The 27,564-nt window shown below is 35.9% G+C and overlaps 3 protein-coding genes and 1 long non-coding RNA gene across 4 annotated transcripts; 3 read left to right on the top strand and 1 right to left on the bottom strand.

Annotated features, from left to right (window-relative positions):
• Positions 1-4,512: 4,512 nt before the first annotated feature.
• noto (notochord homeobox) lies at positions 4,513-6,442 on the top strand. The gene is made up of 3 exons (XM_039672615.2): positions 4,513-5,482; positions 5,596-5,783; positions 6,033-6,442. The coding sequence occupies exons 1-3, from the start codon at positions 5,131-5,133 to the stop codon at positions 6,225-6,227; spliced, it is 735 nt and encodes a 244-aa protein (XP_039528549.2). The 5' UTR covers positions 4,513-5,130; the 3' UTR covers positions 6,228-6,442.
• Positions 6,443-14,556: 8,114 nt separating this feature from the next.
• LOC148977130 (uncharacterized) lies at positions 14,557-17,196 on the top strand. The gene is made up of 5 exons (XM_089116871.1): positions 14,557-14,842; positions 14,945-14,974; positions 15,381-15,419; positions 15,563-15,643; positions 16,919-17,196. Exons 1-5 carry the CDS (start codon positions 14,594-14,596, stop codon positions 17,042-17,044), a joined length of 525 nt encoding a protein of 174 aa, XP_088972997.1. The 5' UTR covers positions 14,557-14,593; the 3' UTR covers positions 17,045-17,196.
• LOC120479831 (uncharacterized) lies at positions 16,238-25,483 on the bottom strand. Its single transcript, XR_005622975.2, has 3 exons — positions 25,376-25,483; positions 16,903-17,005; positions 16,238-16,592 (listed from the first exon to the last, which is right to left on the bottom strand). It is a non-coding gene; the product is annotated as an uncharacterized LOC120479831 (long non-coding RNA).
• On the top strand, positions 21,180-26,363 carry emx1 (empty spiracles homeobox 1). Its single transcript, XM_039672616.2, has 3 exons — positions 21,180-21,802; positions 23,636-23,820; positions 25,420-26,363. Exons 1-3 carry the CDS (start codon positions 21,460-21,462, stop codon positions 25,585-25,587), a joined length of 696 nt encoding a protein of 231 aa, XP_039528550.2. The 5' UTR covers positions 21,180-21,459; the 3' UTR covers positions 25,588-26,363.
• Positions 26,364-27,564: the final 1,201 nt, after the last annotated feature.

Below are 27,564 nucleotides of genomic sequence, written 5' to 3'. Positions count from 1 at the left end.
CTCACATATTTGATATATACATTAGAAATATTCCTCAGACCAATACATAATTAAAAAGACAAGAATATATATAATATATATATATGAAGTCTTTTAACCAATGATCTGATTTTGGTTTCTAAGCAATCACTGTTCAAAAAAAAAAAGCAATCAAGTAACCTCATTAGTCCTCAGCTCCATCCATGTTCTATTGTTGCTCCTGATGAGCAGACGAGAATGAGACAAAGAGGTGGAAGGATAATGGGACATTAGTTGCATGGCCAGAACGATTGGGACAACGGCCCAGTGTAGGAACGGCAGCTCTAGAAAGAGAAATCAAGCTTCCGAAATGACAATTGGTCCCACTGAAAATGCTGGACCATCAAGTCAAGGTGGGGTCAAACAGTGCCAGACAGCCTCAATACACACACACACACACACACACACACAATATCACTCTCTCCAGGGGCAAGACATTTACCTCATGTCATGCTAACCTTTCTGCAGTTTTTACACTGGGAAATATAGAATGTGGTCTCAAGCTTGTTGACGCTATATCATATTAGATGGTGTAGAGAAATGACAATAAACCATCATGACTTTGGTCTCACTCTCAATTGTTTTAAGTTAGGCCTATAAATCATCGAAACATGTCTAATAAAAGAGGATTTATAAGGTACAATCAAATGACCAAAGGGAATACATATACAGTCCAAAATGACAGCATCAAGAAAGTAAGTTTCAAATTCAAAGTGGCAACTTGATGTCATTACTAGATCGACTGACGTTAGACAATATGTTTGAATGCTTGAATTCAAAAACAATCATATGACTGAATAAAATCAATTCAAATGAAGCACATATACATCATGACAGGGCTGAAATGTGTATTGAAGCTAGACGCATGGGCCGTCCAGTTAAACTGCTTGAAACGGCAGCTAGATTGTCTAATTTGCCTTTTTTCTCCTTGATGACCCTGATGGTTCCTACCAGAGTAAAAGAAAAGAAACTGGATGGTCCATTCTGCAGCATTGTGTAACTCCTGTGTAGAGAAGATATCTCCAAGCCTATTGACTGAGGTGAGATAATCAGGGGAGAGAATTGCTCAGTTTTCACGTCTGAGGTAATAATAATATCACTTGCCTCTGTTACAAAGCAAAATAAAACACTTAGCATTATATCAAAACCTTTTATGTGAAGACAGAAGCATCATGGTAACAGGCTGAACTCATATTGTAGTCTATGAACCTTAAAGGGATACAGGAAATAGGCTCATTTTACAACTCCCCCAGAGTTAAACAGTTGGGTTTTATAGTTTTCACATCCATTCAGCCGATTTTAAGATATTTAGAAGAATATCAGTAGCCAGACATTTTCTGGTCTCATTGACTTCCATAGTAGGAAAAAATATATATACTATGGAAGTCAATGAGACCAAAAACTGTCTGGCTACCGATATTCCTCAAATGTTAACCCTGAGGGAGTTGTAAAATGAGCCTATTTGCAAAAAAAAAAAAAAAAAAGTGGAGTATCCCTTTAAGTAGATGCATTAACTGGTGATATTTCAAAAGTTGAAAAAAAATGAAAAGCTTAAAGTCCTCTAATATAGGATGTTTCATCTCAACTGACTTTTTGCTGGAATCGTTCCTATATTAGATCGATCCAAATAATGAAACAGAATAAGATTCAAAGAAAATGGTCTTGTTCCGCACATCCGTGTTTTTATGTCAGATAATGATTTTGATGAAAGGTTAGATATGACAGCTTCGGGTGGTGCGTGGAGTTTCAGTCTTGGATGTTGTTGAAGGAGGGGCATGCAGCCACTGTTCTTCGCTTTGACTATGAAAAGAGCTCCAACACAAAAAAAGCCCACCAGTGTATTCTCTGTCTGGCTCCAATACACAAACCAGAACTCATCCTTGATTTTGGTTGATGCCTAGGCATATAGCAAAACATATGGCTTCTTTTTTTAAATGATGCATTATAAAATCATGTTCCTCACAATTAAAAAGAAAACCTTGCTCACGTTAACCCTAAGAGTAAACATAGGTTCAAACTCCCAAAAATAAAGGCCTCAAAAGGGGGTTTTCACAGCAAAGAATTTCTTTCAAGAACCATATTTCACTGTAATATATTTCACTATACAGTAATAATTTCACAAATATCTCCAAGTAGCCACATGACATAACACAGAACCCATCATAGCCTAACTAAACCCCAAAAAACAAGTATACAAATAGAGATGACTTTTCAAATGGGATTTTATAATTATTTTTCCTGGTGTAACCAAGTATTTAGGTTAATTCAGCAATGTTAATGGTAATATGTTTAAAAACTTGAATCCAATGTGAAAACTCCTTTATTTTTAAGAGTTTTTGAACCTTGTTTTATTGTTTACTTTGAGGGTTAAAATAGATTGCACACATGACTGTATCAACTAGGTTCCCTTCTTGTTTATGATGCATCATTTAAAATAAAAGTATATTGCCAAGGATGAGTTTTGGTTTGTGCGTTGTTAAAGGTTTTCCACCATTGATGCCAAAAATGAACCATTATTTTTAACAGTGAACACTATTACTTTGAAGCACACTCTCTCTAAAGACATTTCTATTGCTATGGAGGTCACAGGCCAGGCTGTTGTTAAAACTTTAAACGGAAACCCAAAAATAGTAAAGTGCTAGTTGATGATAATAAAAAGGCCCTAAATTGTACATAATGCGCATGCGCGCAAACGCTGCTGCACAGATGTGCTTTGCTGAGGATTCAGACGTGAGGACTAAACTGTCATATGTAAACACCGCCTCGCACGGCGTGATTCCCTTCTTTCAAGCCTGTTCAGAGAAACATGTTAACAAACAAGGGAAACTTCGTCTTGGTGGTCAGTGGCTGAGCGCGCTATTTGCGCTGTCCATTAGACGCGTTGGTGTCAGGTGCGCTGCTGTAATTAGAAAACGCACTGGTCAAAGGAAGAACTGTTTAACTGTGCTTTAGCAAGTCCTCTACACTGGACTTGTCTTTTAGCAATGAGCACGAAGAGTTTGCTGAGCTGACTATAATCCTCCCTTGAAAGAGCGCGTCTTTGTTCTAAAGCAGCGTTAGAAAGCAAATCACTTCCTTTAGTGAAGCCGCTGCTTTTCATCTGTGGCGTTTCATGTCCTAATTGAGAACCAGTAATGGGACTCCCTCTTTACATAAGTGATTTCCTCCCATCATCAGTCCTCAACATCAGTCTTTGTTCAGACATGAATTCTGTTCCAGGCAATATTTCCACAAATGCAACCATAAGTGATAATAAGTTTTTTTTAAATGTTAAAAGACATTTTCAGCTTATTTTTATGGTCAACAGTTCTGATTCATCATTCAGATTCGAATCTATTAATCTATAGATTTATATATATATATATATATATATATATATATTGTTGGTTTAACTTAAAAAAAAAAAAGTAACCCGGTTGCCTTAAGATTTAAATTTATTAAAAGAAAAAATGCTGTGATTACAAATCATGAAAATATTTTTTACATGCAGTGATATACATATATATATATATATATATATATATATATATTTATTTATATATATATATATGTGTGTGTGTGTGTGTGTGTGTGTATCGATTTTTGAAAATAGTTGGAAATAGAAAAAAACTAGAATATTGACAATTAACACAGATAATGATGCCTTAGCCTTTCACTAAGCACCTGCTGGTTACACATATATATATTTTTTTGTCTTTTACAGTGTCCATAAAGCGATATAAAAGTTACATGCCTGCATTAAAAAATGCAATGCTGTATTTTTGTGACATAAGTTTCAGCTGTGTGTGACAGGCTGTCAACATGCAGTTCCGTCCTAATTATTCCTTATATCAAAAAGTAAAAGGAGTTGAAGGAGTTAAAAAGCTTAGAGGTCACGTATCATCATCACTATCTTATTAAGTGGACTTCTGCAGCGGAAATGTCGAATAGATTATGTGCTCATCTGAGTTACTCGCCCGACACACAAGTAAAAGCAGCGTGTTTCGCACTCAGAGTGAGAAAACTGAAGCCCAGGTGCGGCAAATCTCCTCTCCAATTTTCGGGCAACACCAAAACGGACAAAAGCACAATTGGCACAAGGTGCAATACACGCCAGCGCCTGATTGAGGGAGGAGAACTGATCAATGTGTTTACATGAACCACAGTGGAAGAGATTTCACTATTATACCTACTTTCATTTGACACCTCGAGACTGAAACTGGAAGTGAATTCTATAACATTATCCACAACACGTAGGTGTGATGCTACCGTGTTCTGCTCTGTAAAACATCTTTTCATTCATCAGTATGCCATAACAACATCTTAGTTTCAATCCAATTAACTTATCACAATCATTTCTGCCGGTTCTATCTGACTGAATGAGTTTCAACTAATGGTTTTCTTCATCAACTTCAAAGTGGTTAATAAGTTCACTGAACTCACGACATCAGCACCACTTTTAGGCAATTAAGGTTTTAATTTAATATGGGCTAAATTATGAATTAGTTCACTAACCACGAATCAAATATTTGGGTGACAATCTGGAGCCTTAAAGACTGGCAACGGGCTTTCATAGAGATGTACGGGCTGAGCGTAATGTGATTAGTAGTTTTTCTCTTTTCTTTTTTTTTTCCTTTTCTTTGACTTCTGAATGTGAGAGTATTGGTTCCGCTGTGTGTCGCATTCGGCGGTACCCTTTGAATACATGGAATAAGATGATTTGGGTAACATCAATGCGCTCTCACATAGGACGTTTCTGTGGCGCACAGCCATGTAGGAATTTGTAGTAAATCTGGACCTCCTGGCTCTCGGCTCTTGACCCCCTCTATGTGTTTCTGTGCTACCTCCGGGGGCATGTAGTGCAGAGGGCCATTAGGATAGTTGACAATCTCAGCTTGTTACAACTCCATCAGTTAATTGGATCCCTTGTAGAGCCGCTCGTTTGACTCATCTGCCACTTAAAAAGACAAAAGCGCGCTGGGGGTCGTTCACACCTCGCGCCCCCGAGCAGGTATAAAAGAGCCACCGGCTCTCCAAGCTTCATTCTACTCCGTTCTTCACAAGCTCGAGAACATCTCTTCGGCGGATAACTTTTAAGCAGGTTTTTTGGACTTACCTACATAAACAGAAGCCATGCAGACGCCTGGAAGAGCTTATGAAAACTTTGGACAATCAATGCGCCCTCACGCGTCTTTCAACCCGGACTATGCCACTTCATCGAAGCAGAGCGCAGGAAAATCTTTCACAATCGACGCTCTGCTCGCGAGACCTGATCATCTGGAGAGAGACAGGACAAGTGTGTATCGGACCATAACCAATCAAGCGCCAGCCTCGAGCTCTGCGGTCCCATTAGCGGCACACATGTACTCGCAAATACCGCACTTTGCGTACAGCCAGAATATTATGCACACGCAGAGTGGGTATCCCGTCTTCTGCTACCCACCTTACAGCTACCAGACATGTCGTGGAGCTATGTACTCACAAGGTATGTGTGTTTGACAGATAGAGCCTACTGTTAGGAATCATTTTTATAAAGATAAAGGAACAATGTTTAATGCCCTAAGTTAACCAATGCAACTTTTTTTTTTCCACGCACAGATGCTGTACTTGCCAAAGCAGCAGTCCACTCTCACTATAAACACAAAGCAGGAAAATCAAAGCGCATGCGCACAAGTTTTACCAATGAGCAGCTGTCCCGACTGGAGAAGGAGTTCGCACGGCAGCAGTACATGGTGGGATCAGAGCGCTTTCTCCTGGCATCTGCTCTCCAACTCACTGAAGCACAGGTAAATACACATCATCAGCCACACGATAAAACATTTATTTTGCTACAGCCCTACTTAAATTCAACTTGGATATTTAAGTCATTTCAACTTAAATCATACTAAACTGAGTTTAAAAAAATTAGTTAAGTCTTGTATTGCTAAACTCCTATGAAAAAAAAGGTGAAAATTGCTTAACTTATTTTCATGCACTTTGTTAAACATCTAGTTCACGTATAGATCAGACATTAAACATTCTTCTCAAAACTCCAGGTTAAAGTTTGGTTCCAGAACAGACGCATCAAGTGGAGAAAACAGAGTCTTGAGCAACAACAAGCCAAACTAGCCAAACTGGGACTCGCCGTGCCGCCAAAGAGTCCCGGGTCACAGGGAAGAGAGGACGAGGAGAGAGATTTCACAGAAGAGTCTGATGTAGACATCGACATCGACGATTCACTTCAAGACTGAGAACATCTCACTCGCTGTTACTTTTATACAGGATGTTTTTGTACATATTGGATTTTCTCTAGATGACACAGTACTCTATTTGTACAAATATTTAATTAATAGATATATATTTAAGGTGTTTCTATTACACACCATTGCTCTTATAAGGGTATCTTTGTTTTCGTTAAAACGTTTGTATATGGAAGAAATAAAGGAAATATATTTTTAAAAACAAATTCGTGTTTTTTTTATGCGTCTCTTCACTGTAAAAAAAAAATATTTCCATGATGTGTTATCACAACTTTTTAATTATTTGTCAAATCAACTTAGATAAATAATAAATAATGTGGTTCAGATAGCATGATATTTGGAGTTTCTATTTATTAAACCAATCTCATTCATTGTATTAACTAAAAAAATATATTCCAATTAACTTAACATTAAGGCAACAAGGCAACTTAGTTTTTTTAAGTTAAAACAACAAATGTGAACATTAAGTGTCCATCGCAAAAGCAAAAAACTGGATGTATATTATGTCATGCAATATCCAGTATAATGTGATCAGTTAAAGTAACTAACTAAGTTATAAGATTCTTATGTCTTATTTTAATTTATATTGATATACTTGTCTTGCATAACACAAAATATCAGCAGTAATAATCTAAAATTTGATCAAATGAATGATAACATGAGACTGTAAATATTGTAAATCCAAATTCATGCATGTGTATAAGTAATTAAAAGCATACATATCTTTTTATCAGGAGGATAATTGGAGTTTGCAACACATTTTCAATAATCATAATTCCTAAGACAAGATGCTATAAGAGCTCCACGGGTTAAATCATGAGCACAATTCGATTTGGAACTGTTGAACTTTGCTGATGTGACAAAGTTGGGTGAGAAGACAATAAAGAGCTAATCTGAGTTCCAAGGGCAGCTGTTGGAGCCAGGCAGAGCTTTTTAGACATGGTTGTGTGTTCTTGTTGTCTCTGCTCTGCAGCAGACTAAGACATGCTAAAGCCCGTTAGCATGGCGGCTTTGTGCGGTGGCTGGCCTAATAGTCTTGATAAGGATGGATTAGTAATCCTGCTCTAAGAACACACTGATTACTAGTTAACAAACTCGTCACAATGTTTCTGTTCCACTCTCTTAATCCAGTTAAGCCCTAAAGGCAAGAATACAGAAAGCCTAAAGAAATCTGTTCAATGAATAAAGTTTCATCACTAAAATAACACTGAGTCAAATGATCAGAGATAAGGAAAGTCAAGCGAGTGAAAAATATGATGTGACCTTTCTGTCTGTTTCAGCCAGCAGGAAGACATGGGCTTTTGTGGATTTTTGTTTCATGATGCAAGTCATAAGTTTCAGTGGGGTTTATCGACTCAATTTTATGGAATGCTTCATGGAAATTTATTATTTTTATTTAATATTTTGTATTTTATTTTACTAAATTATTTTTATGCAGTAGTTATTATCCATTATTCACTTTTTTTGAGCATAGACCTAAAAATTTAATTTCCAACTTAAACTGTAAATCTTCACTCTAAAAAATGCTGGGTTGTTTTAACCCAATTTTGGGTCAAATATGGACAAACCCAAAATGCTGGGTTAAAAATGTAATGTAAAAATTTAACCCAACGGCTGGGTTAGTCCATATTTGACCCAAAGTTGGGTTAAAACAACCCAGCATTTTTTAGAGTGTTGAATGCTTTGGAGCACAGACTTCATTTTGGTCTCTTTTTTTAAGACAAGACGTGGCAGACTATCGCTGAAGTGTTATTTTTATGATAAATGCACAAAAAATACCTTTTTTAATTTTTATATCAAATACATATTTCCAATGCAGCCATTTTTAACCACAAACAGTATGTGTGGATATTTTTTATTTTTTATTTTTTATTTTATTTTATTTTTTGTCAGGACCATTTGACCTTTTTTAATCATGTCCAAAATTGTTTTCTTGGAGGTTTTGGAACTTTTTTAAAATGATTTAAAATTAAAAATTAAAATTCTAAAAAACAAAACAAAAAAAACTTAAAACTTTTTCTATCAAAAATGAACTAGCAGCACCAGAGTTAAATGATTGCATAATCCTTTCAAGTTTAACATGTTATTTAAATTTTTTTAATTTGTTACAGTGAAAAATTTAATTAAAACAAAATTAACCGATTAAATTTTAATTCAAATGGGAACCCCTGGTTATATTTTTACTGTAAATGAAGTGCCTGACAGAACCTTTTAAGGTTCTAGAATCCTTTTTTCTTGTATGGGATTTTTTTTTTAAATGTAATTAAAAAAAATTAATTAATTAAAACTAAAACAATCCCATGATGAGATGTGAAACAGAACCCTGACAGAACCATTTAAGGTTGGATATGGAACCTACTTGTAAAGGATTTAGTTTAACTCAAAAAAGTAGATAACCTGGTTGCCTTAACATTTAGAGTTAATTGAAATAAGTTAATACAATGAAGGAGATTGGTTTAATCAACATAAACTCAACATATTATGTTCTCTGAATCACATAAAGTTAATTTGAAAAAAGAAATAATGTTGTGATGACAAACATGAAAACACAATTTAAATATTTTTTTATATAGCCTATTGGTAGAGTGCATTTAAAATGTTGAATTAAAAATAAACCTCAAATTAAACAAGGCATACATTTTGGACCAATAAAATGTTCACCTTGCAGTAAAGAAAAAATGCTTTGATGATGTATGTATGAGAGTTTACAAGAAGATTTCTGTGCAGCAACACTCATCATTGGCCCATGGGTTCCATTTCACATGATTACTAGCTTTATAGATGAATAAAGCCTATTATGAGAGCACTGTCATGGAGACCTCCTTTCCTTAATCCTAAATCCTCTTCAAACAGGTACTTCTGGCTGCCCCCTATGTCATTCAGAACATATAAAGATAAAGTAGGCGAGAGTAAAAAAGAAAGAGAGCTTTGAGGAGTAAGAGCAAGAACCCATCTCTCTTCCACGTCACTGATTGTGTGGATGTAGACTACCTGAGTGCAAGTGTTTGTTTATGTACAGACAGACTTTCTATGATGTGATCTGATGTAATCTTGCAGTAGGCCAAGACTTCCTACAGGGAGGGGAACCCTGGGAAAAGCCACAGGACAGAAGCAGCAGGAAAAGGGGAGGAGAGCTCACCGTTCCAATTAGTCATCTCTCACCCCCACAAACCACCTTCAGGGCATCCGCGTGCCCCCCACTGCTAGTATTAGCACAGTGTCTCACTGTTTCGGGGATGCATCATCCTCTTATCTAACACCCCTTAGCTTACAGCAGTTCCCTTCATCCTCACAACACAAATTTAAACCCTTGGATCAAGGGATAAAATTGGTTAATAATCATGCACAAACAAACAGGTGAAATCCTGAACAGACAATACAGCATGTGTCTGTGTGTAAGCCATGTTTACTGATATTACTGAGCCTAATTATACTGAGGACTACAAATAGCCTAAATGTTATATGTCTACTCTTAAGAATACAGAATACAGCATCAATGGTTCCAAGAACGGTTAGCATGCATTGCACAAAAGGGTCTTTATTGTGTAAAAGGTTTCTTTAGATTAGCCTAATTAATCTTCTTCAAAACCAAGAAAAAAATGGTTCTTTCAAGAGCTGAAAGGTTTTTTGGAGAACCAAAATTTTAGATATTTTACTCAAGAAAAATAATAAGTGGGGCTAGCTAATAATGTAGGCTAGCTAATAATTGCAGACTATACCACTTTTTTTAGAGTAGCCTACAGTTAGTTTCAAGTCTCTGACAAAAATGACAAACTAATTACGGGATTCTCACCTTACATGTAGAAAAAAACACCTTCTCTTGCCACTAAACAGTTAAAAAAGGAACATATGATTTGAGTTTAGCGTGGAAAAGGTAAAACGCTCGGTTTTGCATTTTATTTGCAGCGAAATGTGCGTCCACTCCATCTAATGGTCATTAACATTAATCACTAGCGTTTGAAGTACACGCACGCTATTGTGTCTTTGTGAAAGGTTTAGTATGTGAACACAATGACTTCTAACGCGTTGACTGAAAGATGTACTGAAAGGAGCACAAGGCGAGGCCCTACTTAAAACGAGCACTTTATGCTAATGCGACGCTCTGTGCAACATTTCAATGAGGCCTTTTACTCAGGAAATTGAGCCGTTCCTGTTTTCCGAAGCTTTCAACGACAACAACGACCATTAAGACCGACGCAAGTGCCATTTCGAGTCAAAGACGGTTTCTGGGCAGAATGTGCGCAGCAGGAGATTCCCAGAGTAAACACCGAGAAATAAGATACATTCACAAATTTAGCTGAACTGTTAATATCAGTGCTTAGTGTAACAGTCAGAGATAGAAGTAAATGAGTGAGTGCAGGTGGCGAACTGCTTGACTTGACACGCAGGTGGCAGTAGCGCATATGTTTGTGACTTTTCCCAGCTCGTTCAGATTGAGTGAAAATCTGCAGCTACTTAATGAGAACAGATTAGCTAAACACACAAATGTCATATGTGACAAAATGGTCCATTAGGTTGTGTTTTTTTTAATTGGAGGAAGTGTGAGCCCGACCGAACAATGCTGTTTTATTGAGTGTTTCCTAACAGCAAGCTATAGCAAAAATATAATGGTATTGCTATATATAGAAAAATATAATGTCAAGCAGTGCTGGGTACTGATTACAAGAAATCAGGACTAGCCTACATAATCATATTTCAAAAATTAAGTAGGCCTAGTTCATATATTGTTTCAAAATATAGGCCTACTTGTAATCAGACAGTTACACTTTCTTCACAATTACAGATTCTTTCTTCTGTTGAACATAACAACAGTTGATGGTAAACCCCCTCATCACCATGGTAGTCAACGTGATTTGTTCATTTTTTAGTGAACTATTCCATTAAGAGTGAACTATCCAATTAAGGATCCCATTATTTCTCAACATTGCAATATATGGAATAAACTCCTGACGAACACATATTATTTGACTTATCAAAGTAGGTAATTTAACCATGTATTGCTGTCTTTGGGAGCTTTTCTATTTTACAATTGTTTATTTAAAATTTTTATGATTTATGTAGCCTAACTTTTCATTAAACTCAAAACCCCCTGTTCCTTCATGAACCCCATCTGGGAAAGCCTGATGTAATGTAATGTTTAATGCACAGAACGGAATTTATTTTCTTTCTCTGTGTATTTTTTATCAGTAAGGTACAATATTATCCTATTCAACTTGATGTGATAATATTGGATTTGGAAGAATTTGGTCAAAAGTAATCTAAAAGTATTATATTATATTACCTGTGTAATGTAATGGATTACGTTACTAAACTATTGCTTATTTTCTGGTAACCCAGGCATAGATTATCTAACACAGCAAAATACCAAGTGCCCAGATGCCTCCAACCACTTGAGGGCCCCATACTGCAGAATGTATTATGCACATAATAATAAAGAGACATTTTTATTTGGCTCCATTTTGTTGAAATCCTACTTCACAAAAGTATAAAACCTATTATATGCTTTGTAAAAAAAAAAAAAAAAAAAAAAAAGATTACATATTTAAGTAAATCTAGGACATTAATTCATCTATCCATGATAATTATAAGAAGCACAAACAACATATTTCTGTCATCACTAAAGCATGTTTCAACTTAATTTTGTCTTAATAAAATGGTGAGTTCTTGGCAAGTATACCTTTAACATATTTGCTTATATCTCATTCAGTCTACCTTGATATCTGAATGAATATTGCGACTTCTACAATCTAGTTCACAATATTATCTTTTAAATTAACTTTGACTGTTATACTTTTTGTGGGTTGTAAATTCAATTTGCCCCAATGCATGTAAATGTCATGAGAGAGACAGATATCCCAAAGAGAAAATGCAGGTATAGGTTGACAAATGCCAGCGATGGGTTTCCCCTGATTTCACAGAAAAAAAATCTAATCAGATTCTCTTGCTGCAGGAAAGGAAACCCTGTTATCTGTCACCAACCGAGTCATGATTCATTCATTCTGCCATTATTCAAGCAAAATGTTTATCTATTTTCAGAAGTTCAACAAGCATACTCGTATGAGTAATTACAACCTGGCCCTATCTCCCACGAGACTGAATAATTATGGGAAGAAAGAGAAAACCCATTGTGTGACGAATGAGCTGACTTTGTGGAACCTTTCTTTTTCTCATTATCCGTCACAAAACCTAAAAAAAAAGATCTTATATAAGATTTAGGAGAAATTGATTTAGCTGGTTTAAACAAATATAAGATCACAAAAAAAATATATTCAACTTAATTAATTTACTATAAATTAATTATATTATATTCACAAGGAAGGCATGAGAAACAGAAACGCACGTGCATTGATACAGATTACTGGACGTCTGTAAGAAATAATACGCAGAGTTTTAAGGTTGAGTCTGAAATTATATTTCAAACCAAATTTGACATCTTGGATCCACAAATTGAAGACCGATGAGCTCTTCGCAAGAGACGTTTCTCTATACGCGTTGTTCGGCGACTCTGAACCGGTTTTGTGGAGTCTTATGGTGCATATTGATACTCATACTAATCCAGATACTGACTCCCTAAACTGTCAGAGACACTCAGCAGCAGTTCCACCACTTCATCTTCACCGCTGTCCTCCTCTTCCTCCCTGGATGTCTGCAGCTCCAGGTATCGTTTGGCGGGACGGTTAGCGCCCTTGCTCCACACATGGTCGGCCTTGTTCTTATCAGCCTGGTCCGTGGAGGTTTGATCATCCCAAATTGAAGCTTGCATGGTGCTGTCAGCTCGGTCTCCTGAATCAGTGCTTTGAATCCCAGTATAGGGAGCCACTGCAACTGTAGACTTACTGGAGCATAACCCCATGAGTTCTCGCTCGGTGCTCGCTTTCTATACAAAAATACTCCTTCCGCATTAAAGACTCCTCTTTAAATAGGAAAGCGGCTAATCTTGCTCTCACTTCTCATTGTAATCCAGAAAAAAAGGTTATTGGGAAGCTATTTTAGTATTTCCCTCTCCCAGTTGGTTTGAACAGAAGCCTTTGTCTTAACACTTCTACAGGATCTGGAGAGCTCTTCACTTCACATGTCAACAGCCTGCCAGCAGAAACATATGGCTAAAAACAGTCCGACTCATTTATTATGTTATAAACAACAGTCAAACACAAAGACCAGAGCTAGACTAGTAACTTTCTGTCTCCATAACCAGTGTGACATAAGTCATAAACAATAGTCTAAACCAAAAAACAATCAGAACAATTGTCAATTTCCATTTCCAAGTAGTTTTGCCATTTTAATCTCACTGGATATTAGTGCTACAAAGGATGTTTATTGTTGATTCACTGCTCTGATAAATGTGACTTACGATTTTCTGATGTTGTAAATAACACAAAGATTATGTTTTACATTCAGTCTTTCTACGCGTCAAGTTCAATGTGTTAGTGACAATTTGTTTTAAACTAAACTCGACTACTTAACTTGAAAAGTGAGGACACCCGTTGCCTTAAAATTAAGTAATAAACTTCATGTGCAATTGAAAAGAAAAATTAAATTATGAACTTGACAATTCCACATTACTTCAAATTTTGAGTTTCCTAAATTTTTTAAGTTAAGTCAACTGATAGCTCTGGTTAAAGTGATTCATTTGTTTATTAATCCACTTCAAGTGTATTACTATTGTCTTTAAAAGCATTGTCTTTTAATAATCTGGATTTAGGTGAACATGTTCATTTCTTCAATAAAGTGTGTTGCTGTATGGATTTTATAGGGAAAGAATAGGTGTACAAGCAAGTTGAAGTTTACAGTTTTTTTATGCTTAAATTCTTTCTCATATCAATTATAGGATAATTATTCATCCTGACCACCTGACACAGCTGCATTGGCACAACCTATGGTGTGAGTTTGAGGCAGGACTTTCTGTTTATCCAACCAATGGCAGACGGGGGAGAAACCCCCCCGGCATTATTTATAAGTTATGTTACACACTTCCCACCTTAATATTAATGTTTTTGTTTGTTTGTTTTTTTGTAAGGGCTGTTAAAGGGGTATTAACATTAAACTACCACAATAATGTAATGCATGTCATCATAGACATTCATAAAATTGTAATTCATATAGCAGTATATAGGAAAATATTTTAAACAATTTATAGGAGCTTTTGAAATGATATGTTGTTCACATGCAAACAAAGAGGAAAGCTGGTTAAGAAAATTAGATCAAAAGTCCCTTTTAAAACCCATTTGATGGACACTCTCACAATGATGCTGATAAATGCATCAGAAGAGATTCAAAAGATTCGCCCATTTGCCATTGGGTAAAATCATGTTTGTGGGCATGAAGACTAGTACCCAGCCTGAGAGGGATTTCCCTCCATGGAATTTTACTCCATTGTATTCATGAGCTTAAAAGCTGAGGCGCTGAAAACACATCAATCAGATCGATTTAAAACGTATTCACGACAAGTCAACGTAGAGATTATGGATACCATCGTATGCTTCGTATTTCTGCTGGCCGTTGGTCTTTCTGCTCAGAGGTCGATTCGTTCTGTTACATCAGAGTTCCAGTTCGAGTTCTATGAATTGGTGAGAGAAATAAAACTGCAGAACGGTGGAACACTTTTGGTAAGTACAACTCATGCTACAAACCAGACTCTTTTTTGCAAAAAAGCACACATTTCTAATATAAATGTTCAACTAATCTGACATACTTCATTTCATTTGCAGAGCTGCTCAGAAGATTGCAGTGAGGTAAAGGTAAGTACTCACGACCTGTTTTTGATCTACTTGATTCAGAGCTTTTACTGTAGAGTGAGTGCTGGGCTCCAGAATGTGCACAACTTGAATCATATAGACGTTAATACGCTGGGTCTCATACATGCTGTTGAACCACAGACTAATGCTTATCAGAACAACATGAGATGGTATCACATTTGTGCACTGCTCAAACTTCCTTTCCATTTGCATGATCGTTCCATCTGTATAAACTGAAATCCTTTTGCCACCATGAGAATACCTATTGTTTTGACACAGCAGGTCTTCTCATTATTAATTCACATCCTGCTCTGCTAGACTTGGAAAGATTTTGCTTTAGACAGACAATACTTTAGACAACAAGTCTACTTTAATAAAGCAATAACAGTGGATTCTTTTTCTCATCCAGGAAACAGCATGCCAATGTGTCCAATTCGACCATTGTATGGTAAGAGATGTTTAATTTACATCATGCTGAAACACGCCTCAGTTAGCTGATGTGCGTCATTTATTAATGATTAGATCTTCCATGTGCTTTGTTTAGGCTTCCTCATTACTAAATTGTGCTTAAACCGTCTTTCCATTTTTTAGAACAGCACAGTTTTCACCTGCATTTCAACTGGCCTTCATAGGCTCAACTTTGCCTCTTCAGGAGAAATTCTCGAGAGACTGGTATGTTTGCCTAACATAACATTACATTTTTTTCCCTAAAATTACATGAAATTATGCTAAAGGGAGGAAAAGCTGTTATGATTATCAGTTAACTGACATGAATAATGTGCAATGTGTACTATTCAGTTATGTTGGATATTTAGAAGAGTTTCTGTAATATTTTGGGATTTTGTGTGGAGCTGTGATAGTTATGAGATCGGTTTCGTGAGTGTGAGATGTGATTTAGTGAGTAATAACAATAGGCTACTGTTTCAGTACCAGTCTTCAAATAATTTTGGTCCTCTAGTGGTAAAAAAAATAGGCTACATTCATTTTGCGGAATAACATTGTTTTGGTTGTGATTCGGCTCTGCGTGACTGTGGAATCGGATGAATATATTTCTTTCTCATTACAACAGAGAGAGAGAGAAAGAGAGCTCATTAAACGTTCACAAAGCTTAAGAGACATAACCAGTTTAGATGAAAATGATCTGGACTCAAGCTGACAAGCCGAAGACATTACTGTAACTATAACTACACATTAAGACACGTAGGCCTACTTCGTTGAAAATAAATTCGAGCACAGCTCTATAACAACCATAATGACCCTTCTTAACAGATCATACAATGCACTTTAGAGAGCTATATGGCAATTTATGTTCAATAAAATAGGTCCTACCTTACTCACCAGTTGAGTAGCCTAACGTCATCTCTGCGTCGCTTTTACGACATTTCAAATCACTCCGTTGTCCATCTCCGAAAAGCCAAGCCAATGTTCATTCTTGTTTTATAACGAGCTCTGTCACCCTCGCTTTTTGCGAGCAGACACTCCTCTGTTCTGCGTTTTATATGATTCCCCTGAGGTTTGAGATTTAGCTGCTCCATGTTAACTTTTCTCGTTTGTTGTGAGAGACTAACCTATGCCACTCCCACATCATCTGGAGCACCTTTCTCTATTTAAGGAAAGGACCCTTAAAAACACAAAAATAAATACAAATCAAAATATACACAAATAATAATCTTGATGTAAATTTGTAATGTACATTTATTTTGTAAATTTTGAACAAAAGCGGTTTCATAAGTGTTTCTTTTAGTCAAACGTTTAGTTTGACAAATGTTAGGAAGGTAATTTATCATACCACAGTAATTTAATTTCATTTAGTAAATCAATCCTGAATTTTGTTGACCCAACTAAACTGATTTAATGCAGGCTAAATAAAGTGAATTGTTTATTTATTTATTTATTTTTTATTTTTTTGAATGATGAAGAAAATAAAGTACTTTATCCATTTGACAGGCTCACTTTCCTGGCCTGAAATCAACACCAGCAGACCCACAGCAATGGCACACACCGGTGTCTCCTAGACGCTTCCTCAACTACATCCTAGAACAAGATCAAAAATTAAATGCGCAAAGAGGTTGATATTTATAATGATCTATTTATTTGCTTTGTGACATGATTTAAAATGATATGTTTGTTTAATTTATGAATTATTTATATTTGTATATGTGAAGAGTTCGGATGCAAAAGCCTCTAAATGCCATTTGAAATTTTCTTCTAAAATGACCATTTTTATCAAGCTTGCATATTTAAGTTCAGTAATTTCACTTAAATGACAATTAATAGGTAATATTCATTGCCATTTAAGTGAAATTACTGAACTTAGCCTAAATATACAAGCTTGATAAAAATGAGTATTTTAGAATAAAATTTAGAGGCTTTTGCATCTGAACTCTTCATGTATTCATTTACTTATTCTGTCAGTATGAATGTTTCAAATATTGAGGTTATAATTGTTGGTTTAATTTATGACTTATTTATATATTTATTTATTTATTTATTTATTTATTCATGTCAGTACGAAGGTCTCTAAATGTCAATACAGATTACACAATAAAGTCCACTTTCAACAAATTCTCCGATGTTTGTGTTAAAATTCAGCAAATATCTTGTTACAAAACTGTTCAAGAATACATATTAGACCAATGTGTTAAATGCTCCTCGAGTTGAATTGAAATCAATTAGAGGCAGGGTGTTGTCTTGTCTTGTCAGCACATATTCTACATGACTATTAATTTGTATTACGCTACAAAGACAGAAATATAAATATACCAGAATCTAAGATGTTCAAAAATCACTATTGTCCACTGGCTTCACCATGTCATGTTAAGATTAAGCAAGCAGCAAGCCATATTAATAAAATTATATGTAGCCCATTTTAAATGCTGTACAAACTGCTGCTGGAATTAAACAATATTATAATATTCATACAGAATACATGCTCTTAAAACAAAACCTTCATCCACTAATTAAAATACATATGACAATAATTTCTCCTAAATATTTCCAAATACACATTTTCCACCACTAGAGGGAAGCAGCGGACAGCAGGACAGACAAATAGAAACTCCAAACACAAGTAACCTGGTCAAATTTGAGAAAATAATTTGTGCTTGACAATGACAAATGTGAGAGGAAAATGATGAATGTGAGGGTTTGGGAATTGTAACAGAACATAGCTACATACATTTAAATGATATATTGATTATTTAAAATATATGTATATATAATTCATAAAATATAAACATTGAAATATAACTAAAAACATACATGTAATATATTAATATAATAATTGTTTAATATATTAATATAATAATGTAATATAATAATTTATTAGGCCGCAATATAACATAAATTATAAAAACTGTCAAATAATATTGTTTTGTAATATATAATTAATATTTTGAAGTTAGTCCACCCGCATGAATGTAATTTTGGCTGTTTAAAATATGTTCAAATATAGTACATCTTTCATAAGAGTGCATTTTGTGTCCTATGGTTAAGTTCTTTTATTTATTTATTTATTTTGAGGTGCTGTGAATCTGTCTTGCTTCACTTGTAATCCGGGGATGGGATAGAGAAAGTGAGAGCTGCCTTCCTGCCTTTATAGGTCTCCTTTTGGAGAAAGGTTTAAGTCTGTCTCCCATCCTCCCATCACTCTCTCTCTCTCTCTCTCTCTCTCTCTCTCTCTCTCTCTCTCTCTCTCTCTCTCTCAGCATGGTAGTTTTTAATTCTGTGTTTGTGCAGATGGCTGGTTGCCCCATTAGCATTCATTACAGATTCCTTGAGCACTTAATTATGGAACAAGAGAGAAGAGTGGCAGACAGAAACATTGAGTCTCTCTCTCTTTCCGTCACTTCATTGCACCTTTAGGTCCGTGTATAGCACAGAAAAGATCCATGAAAATGTTTTTTTTTTTTTTTTTTTTTTTTTTTTTCAGAATGCCAAAATACCATGTTCTTCAAGTGCATGGGGAATTATATAGGGTAGATATGAAATATGGAAATATAATTTGTGTTACATTTAGTGCAAATTATAATTCACTGCTCACTTTGTCCAATTCCATGGACACAGCTCTGTTAGACTAAAATGCTGAGTTTTTGTCAACGATGATGGTCCATTCAAAAAGTCAGCATTGCACATTGAACAGACACATTAACTAGTAATTGAACAGAGATGTGAATGCTACCACTTTAATTTTAGATATTGAGAATATCTTTTAAGTCATTATTACTCATTTTATATGCTGGAGGAAGCATGCAGACTGCTGCAACAGAGATCCATTGCCACTCATCCAATCAAAACACTAAATGCCAAGGACACTTGAAAGTACTGGACGTACTTTAAAGTACGTAATTTAGACTCAAATTAACATGTGGTCTGTCTGAATTATTAAGGACATATTTGAAGGAAAGGTATGTGCAAAGGCTAAAGTTGTGTTTTGACGGGGGAATATATCCACATAGACCAATTTAGAAGATTGTTGTTTATTTGGCATATAGGCATTATAAATATGCTTCTTGTTTGTCAGTTATCAAGTGCATATACAATTTTTTCAATATTTAACGAGCTTTAACAAATTTTTGAATGATCTTCTTGGTACAACAACTAATAAAAACATTTGAACAATAAACGAAAATGACCGTTTATTCATTCGATATTGCAAAGAGGTCCATGACTGTGCGCACTCACGGGGTTTTGCTTTCTAAATAGGCGCTCAACATGTTGTTGCCCGCTGTAATGATTTTCTAATGCGCACTGGAGTTAACGAGCCAGTCAAACATTTAGCCTAATCATTACCTTTAAAAACACAACATGAAACGGTCGCTGAACAGCCACTCAAGTCCCTAAATACACGGGCCTGTAAATTAATAGCGAGTCAGAAGTTTGCGAGCTATGCCGCTTGAAGGCTTCTTCCCAATGTTTGCGCATACAACTCTTGTCAAACCCTGAGCTGAGACGGAATATTTTCAATAATTTACCCACTCAGTCACATAAGCCTCATAACGCCGTGTTGTAGCAGGCCATTCCGCTGCCCGTGGGTGAGGTTCGGGAACAGGTGCAGCTCTGCCTGACATAAGATCTTATCGATGTGCAGTTCTGGAAACACGCAGTGACCAAGTTAATAGGTTACTGCGTAAACGGGTCAACGATTTCCCATTTTAATCGACAGGCACATGGTTAAAGACAAAAACGATGACTGTAACAGCCAACAGTTTGTGTATAGCCTACAGACGAATTTAGTTCTTGAGGCTGGTCAGTAATGTCCGCGTCATTGTGCAGAGCTGATTCGGTTTTGTGTTTTCTTTTTTTCGTTCCTTTTTTTTTTTTTTTGTTATTTGTTTTTTTTTTTTTAAATTAAGTGCTTTATTCTATTGTTCTAATAAAATTATTGCTTTGAAATAGTAATACTAATTATATTATTAGCCTAGTAGGGCCTATATAGGGGCTATGTATTGTATTAAAAGTTTTATTTGTAATATAGTTAGGCTATATTAATAACAATAATAATATCCCAACGGCATGGTAATTATTATGAATTTTATTAAGCTATTAGCTCAGTAGCCTAAAAAACAAAAATAATTTTATACCGAAATTATCTAATTCATCATCTAGAGAAATAATATAGGCCTAAATTAGGCCTATTGAAGCTGGATGAATGAGAATAAATAAAACTCATTGCAGGTAGACTCAAATCTGTAGACGACAACATTATTAAGATTTCAAATTTAGTGATGTGTATTCTAGGTTTGCTCAAATGAAAAAAAAACTTATGTTTGTTTCATATAAATGCTCTTGTGGTTTTTGTGGTAAAAAAAACAATTGAAAAATCGGTTTTACTATTGTAGGCTACTTGGCAATATTTTGGATTGCTATTCGGCACAGCATCGTCGCTGCCTAATTGAAAAAATAGGATTTTTGTTGGCCCATATCTATATTTAAATGAGTTAAATGAAGTAAAGTTCAAAAGCAAACATTTTGCTATAGCCTCCTTTTAACGAAAGGCTGGAATGAACTGCAGATTGCAGTCTACACCCTGAAGGCTTGCGTAGCCCATAGTTGGAAGTGTGACAAGGAAAATAGTTCTTGATGATCTACTAGCGTAGGAACTGACCTGTTGGAAGCAGCCCCATTGAAGTGAATGATCAAACTAATAGAGTTCATTATCTGACCCAAATGAACATAGGACCCGCCCACCGCCCGAGCTCTATGCGCCAATGAGTGGCAGTCTCACACGACACTGTGACTGTGCGGCGTCCCTCAAATCCAAATCCATGGGTCTCGAGCTTCTATTCTCACTTTTTCTTTCATGATTTATGGACACTCGTGGATCGATGGATTACACGGCAATTGGCAAAAGTAGGGAACATTAAAGTGTTTTATATTTAGTTTATGTCTGACTTAAATATTGCTGCTGATAGAGGTCACTAAAGGAGTTGTGAAAGGACGTAAAGGCGAACCTCATCAGTTGGACTGTACTGGTACCGTCACGGACAATGTTTTCGGCAACGGGGAAGCGCTGTTTTACCATTGAGTCTTTGGTGGCGAAGGAAACCCCTTTAACACCAGAAGACCCCATTCGCCCCACCGCCCTAAGCTACTCGACGCCTGCTGACAGTTTTCTTAACGGGTATCAAAGCCCCGCAGGCCGCGCGCTCTATCCAAACCCTGAACTGGTGTTTTCGGAGACTGTGAACCACGCTCCTCTTAGCATGCACCCACACCCGCTCGGCAGCACACACCTGCAGCACCCGCACTTCTTTGGCACGCAGCACCGTGAGCCACTCAATTTTTACCCGTGGGTCTTAAGGAACAGGTTTTTTGGCCATCGATTTCAAGGTAAGAATCCAACTCTGTATATTTGTCAAGCACGCACGCATTATTAAACAACTTTTTCACCTAAATAAAAATATCAAAGTAGCCTATGCATAATTTTTACACGTAAATGCAATAGGTAAAATACATTGCTGTGCGCCGGTGCGTGTCTCTGAACTTTTCTTGAAATGGCCAATTCTCATAAATGCCCCCCGCGGCAACAGGCTATTAGGCTACCACTGTGGAGCGGGATAACACTGATAGATGGAGTTTGGATTGGGAGATAATTCCGGTTAAGCTGCAAATGAAAATCACAAATGATATGCTTGCTTTGCCCATGCCTTGAGGCGATACTTAAAGAGGGACACATAGATTTAGACAAAGCCACGCACAAAAGCTCAATGTCATATCTTCCAAAATGAATGCATTATATTCGTATAAGCTTATAGCAGCAGAACAGCTCTGATAACATTATTGCTTGATCTTGAATTCTGAATGTCCCCGTTTCATGTTGTCAGCTGCCTATACGGCAAAATGAGAGATATGTTTTATAGTCAGTAATGTCGTTTGGGAGTTTTTTTTTTTAAACATAATATTCGACTGCCTCTATTTTAATGTCTAACCTTTAATAGTTTTTTACCTTATTGTTTGACTTAATTATTGTTATTTTGTTATATCAGCTTTCTATTCCACGCTATCGCCTTTTAATCACTGTCTTTGCATCGAGAGATAATGACAGATGACGAATCTGCTCTGATGAACTCGTTACAGCTCATTATTAGCACTAGGCTATTTAATTTCCAGTCATTCGATAAATTGTCCTCTTCTGGTGTTCAAGCTGTCTAAAGACGATGAAAGTAAACGAATGTAGAATTTTAATTGAATTAATTGGCCACAAAACGGGTAGGCCTGTATAAAGGTCAAATATTTATTAAGCTAACAGTGTTAATAATTTAGCTAACTGTGATGACCTTTAAAGAAGAATCTAATATGAGGGTAAGTGCATAAAAAAAGTCTAAATATTGGCTGTTCCTAAAAATGAATTCATGATCGTGAAACCTTTTTAACTGAGAACATTTAAAATCGACATACTATTTTTAGGCTACTTAATTATAAGGTTGCAAAGCTATGCGTAATGAGTGTTTAATGAATTGGCCATTAATAATAAAAACTGTTTACATTATTTGGACTTTATATTGTATAGACAAATATATACAAAGTCAAACATTTTATTCTATTTTATTATGTCCTATCGCGGTAGCCAACTGTCCGCCAATTACCATGATTTATATATAGGCCTATATATATATATATATATATATATATATATATATATATATATATTCAGTCAGTTACAAATAAATAGATTAAAATAGTCGGCCTATTCAATTATGTAAAGCATTTAGACTTTTCTTACAGAATAAGGCTTTCATAAATCGCAGGAATAGCCTAAAATTACAAAAGCTGGAATGGCATAATCTTTACAAACATTATTAAAATGTTCTAAAATTATAACGAATAAACTATATTTCAATCATATTTAATCAATTAAAATGTTCTAAAATTATAACGAATAAACTATATTTCAATCATATTTAATCAATTACAGGCCAAATAATTAAATGCATTAAAGCAGGGTAGGCTAGTCTGCATTTGTGACACTTTTTGATAAAGTTGATATGTTAACTTTTGTTGAAATATGGGCTAAAATCAGAAAGTGATCATGGTCCCACTTAGGATAGTTTTCTTCTTGGGTTTAATTAACATTACTTCAGGTTGTCCCGTGCTATAGCTTAAAAAGAATCACATTTTTATAATCAAGTTATCTTATGTTGATTAGTGTTATTATAATTTCAGGGAACGACGTCTCACAGGACACGCTGTTACTACACGGCCCTTTCGCGAGGAAGCCCAAACGGATCCGCACCGCGTTCTCGCCCTCTCAGCTCCTGCGCCTGGAGCGCGCCTTCGAGAAGAACCATTATGTAGTCGGAGCCGAACGGAAACAGCTCGCTAACAGCCTCAGCCTGTCTGAGACTCAGGTAAACACGAGGAAACGCATGCTACAACACACAACAAAAACATGCTGTTCATGCGCGCGCGCATGAACAGCATGTTTTTGTTGTACGCGTATAAAATACTTAAAGTAAAATGGTAGCCGCTCAATAGAGAAATTGCCCCGTGGAGATAACTATTTCACAAGTAGCCTCATTACAGATAAAAAGTAGCCTAGGCTATTGCTAATTAAAATTATTGGAGCAGCAGAACTACATGTTTGTTTCAAAAAGATATAAATATGTTTAAACAGTAAATATGCCTAATATAGGAAACTGGGGACTAGCCTATATTATTTTTAATGATTAATGTTGCACTGACAAGCTGTTGCTGTTGGCCTACACGATAATGTAAACAACACTTGGGCTGCTTGCTAAATCCAGAAACGGGCCAGAATCCCCGAGTCTGAAAGGACGCTGGCTGGCCATGTGTCAGTTGTTTGCGGCGCTATGACTGTGATAATTTTATTTTAGGCCAAGACTTCAGAGGGATTTGTAGTTGCTTTTACAAAGATGCCACTATATATAAACCCATTCAACCTGATCCGTTAAAACAATGATGCAAAGATTATTTTTAAAACGTTATAAATGTCAGAAGAAATATAGGCTATTTGATTTGTTGAGTTTTACATTTCCAAAAATCTAAACGGTGGCAAATTAATTGTTTTCTTTTATGTTCGTCTAGGCCTATTTGACATAGCATATGCTTCGAACTCGTCAACTGGCATGGTTTGAAGCATCGCAACAAAGATTTTAATTTACAAAATCTAGGTCTGACGCTGGGAATTATCATGTTATTTTGCTGCTTTGTATACCTATACTTATGTTTTATTGCAAAAACTAACCTAACGAAAATACACCGAACAGGCTTGACACATGGCTATTCACACATCTAAGGAGAGAGGCAATTTTGGTAAAATATGCCAATAAATATAGGCCATAGCCACGTGACGTTTGTGAATTGTTTTATTTAGTAGGCTATATATATGTTTTATAGAAAGCGATTCAGAACACAGTCAGCATCTTGAGAATTTATAGCCTATAGCGCATGAGACCACTTCAGAAAAAATTAAATAAATAAATAAATAAAAATGGGCCTTTAAGCTACTTTTTTCCGCTTCTGCGCGGTTGTTTTTAGCTATCCTAAATTCCAGTAGGCATTTTAATCTCTTGTGTGAAATGTAAACCGGCGTTGTTGCAAAAATAAACCCGTCTTTTTAATTAGAAGGCCTAATACACTAAATCTGCTTTATATTTTGAAAATCTGTTAGTGGAATTTAGGCTATTTGAATTAAATTAAAATGTAAAATCTATACGTTTTATATGGGATTATCCAACACAGTCTCATGAAGATGCGTATCTATACCACGAGTGTCATTTCTATCTGAAGAAACGTAGCCTATTCTTTTGGATTTCTTCTGATAGGCATACAACATAGTTAGTGTAACAAACATTTACATAGTATCATAACGTGATGGTTCACTCTGTTTTCTTTACCATTATGACGGACCAACTGTCAACTGTGTAGCGGCAGCCTACTCACCAAAACGTTTATGGCTCTGATGTCCTGTCTTGTGCTCCCCTCAGGTGAAGGTGTGGTTTCAGAACCGCAGGACCAAGTATAAGCGACAGAAGCTGGAGGAAGAGGGCCCGGAGTGCACACAGAAGAAGAAGGGAAGCCACCACATTAACCGCTGGAGGATTGCCACCAAACAGAACGGATCTGAGGACATAGATGTCATGTCTGATGCCTAAGACCAACCTAAACACTGCCCAAATGAACACACAAGACCAAGAAAAGCACTATTTATTTAATGTTATTAGTCATGGCATTTCAGATTCTAATCCTAACTGCAGAGGACCTGACCATGTGAGTTATGGATGAATTAAACCAGTCAGGAAGTAATCTTAACCCAGGACTGAACACTATAGTTGTTTAACACCTCTGCTGGAATCTAATGTTTGAGACATGCCTCGCCTGTAAGAAGAAATCATTTTCTTTCTCTCACTTTTTTTTAAATTGTATTTAAAATTAACAATTAAGTTAAGTTAACAAATTTTAATTCTGATTATTTTGTTGTTTCTGTGTTGAAATGCTTTAAGACATGCTAATGAAATTGAGGGCAGTTTATAATAATTATTTTAAATGCAACAAACCTGAAATAAGTTAAGTAATGTGAGGAATCAGTTTACCAGCCAGTTTTAACATGAGCCATCTTGTACGGCAAGGGTGTATGTGTCTGTGTAAATAATGGTCTCTGTATCTAAAAAAGTGTAGGAATTTGTGTTAAAGCGTTTGAGTGTGTGCGCGCGCGTGTGTATGTGTGAGTAATTTGCTTGCTGTCATTCAGCAGGCCTACTGGTAAATACAGGCTGATGTATGCAGGTCCTTGATCATTCTACTGGAGTCATAAACAAATGAATGTTTGCCAATTTACACATTAGCTTCTTTATAGTGTTCATTCACCTATACTTTTCAAGAAAAACATGATCAAAATGTCCATAATTAATAAAGATGTTTCAGAGACAAACCTCATTTGTAGCTCACACCTTATTGTTCTAAATTAAAAAAAAAAAAAAAATAATATATATATATATATATATATATATATAAATATACTGATTGTAAATATATGTTTTATAACTATTTACTCGTTTAAAATGTTTGCACACTCGGACAAAGGGATAACGCCTGCCGGCAATTTTCCTCTCATCTCACCCTGCTAACTTCCTGTCAAAAGACACGGAGGAAGATTGTGTTAAACGAACAGGTGACCTTTCACCTCAACATTTGACCCTGAGCCTGCAGAATGAGCAAGGGTTGTGAGAGTGAAACGCACAGACTGATGACACCCGAGTATCACTGTCAAGTACGACAAGAGCCAATTGAGACGGGGTGAAAAAGATTGTTTTGGTAGGTTTGTTTTGAGGCCATTAGATATCCAATCCTGTGTGCAGGTGCACACATCACATCCTCTGCAGCTTTACATCACGCATTCCATGCATTCCCAAGAGCACTCTTTCCTCTGAGAAAGTAAAAACACTGAGAAAAAGATGGATGTTTGTTTGTGCACACGCAACAGAAAAGAGTGCGAACACGCATTTCATTGCAAAAATTGAATAATCTATGTAAAATGTATCATGCTACAGTAAAAACTTAAGTCATCATGGAATCAAAAAATATATTTTTTTACAAAAAATATTTCAGTTGTTACAAATGATTTATAAGAATACTTTTAATTAATGTGCTCTAGTAATCTTTAATCAAAATCGCTACCCCTCCCTCTTACAAGGATATCTCTTCACTCCTCTGATGATGCGTTTACTGGTGCGAGGGCGGGGTAAACGGTCTTACTTGAGAACGACCAATAACAAACCACAACCATCCAACCATTCAATCAATTCCTAATGGACAAAATTGAATCCCAACCTACATTATTATTTTCTTGTTCAAGAAGCTGTTTATAGGATCACAATAGGGAAAAAAAGATGATTGTATCTTCCTTTTCATCTATAATATGATGAAAAACTGTAATATATCTACTGAGATATTTAATGTAATTTAACATTAAAATATTGTCAAATGTTCCGTTTTAAAAAAAAATAAAAAATGTAAACAGACATTCCCAGAATTTTGTGGAAGCTCTTTGGGGTTTTGTTGCATCTTATGTTGTTAAAGTTATGTCCATTGCATAATTTTAGTATTGTGTTACCAATATGGTGTTTTGCATT

The sequence above is a fragment of the Pimephales promelas genome, chromosome 11 (genome assembly GCF_988280905.1).
Source record: "Pimephales promelas chromosome 11, fPimPro1.hap1.1, whole genome shotgun sequence".
In the NCBI taxonomy this organism is placed as follows: Eukaryota; Metazoa; Chordata; class Actinopteri; order Cypriniformes; family Leuciscidae; genus Pimephales; species Pimephales promelas.
Note: the sequence above shows the minus strand (reverse complement) of the source record. Positions and strands in the feature narration are given on the sequence as shown.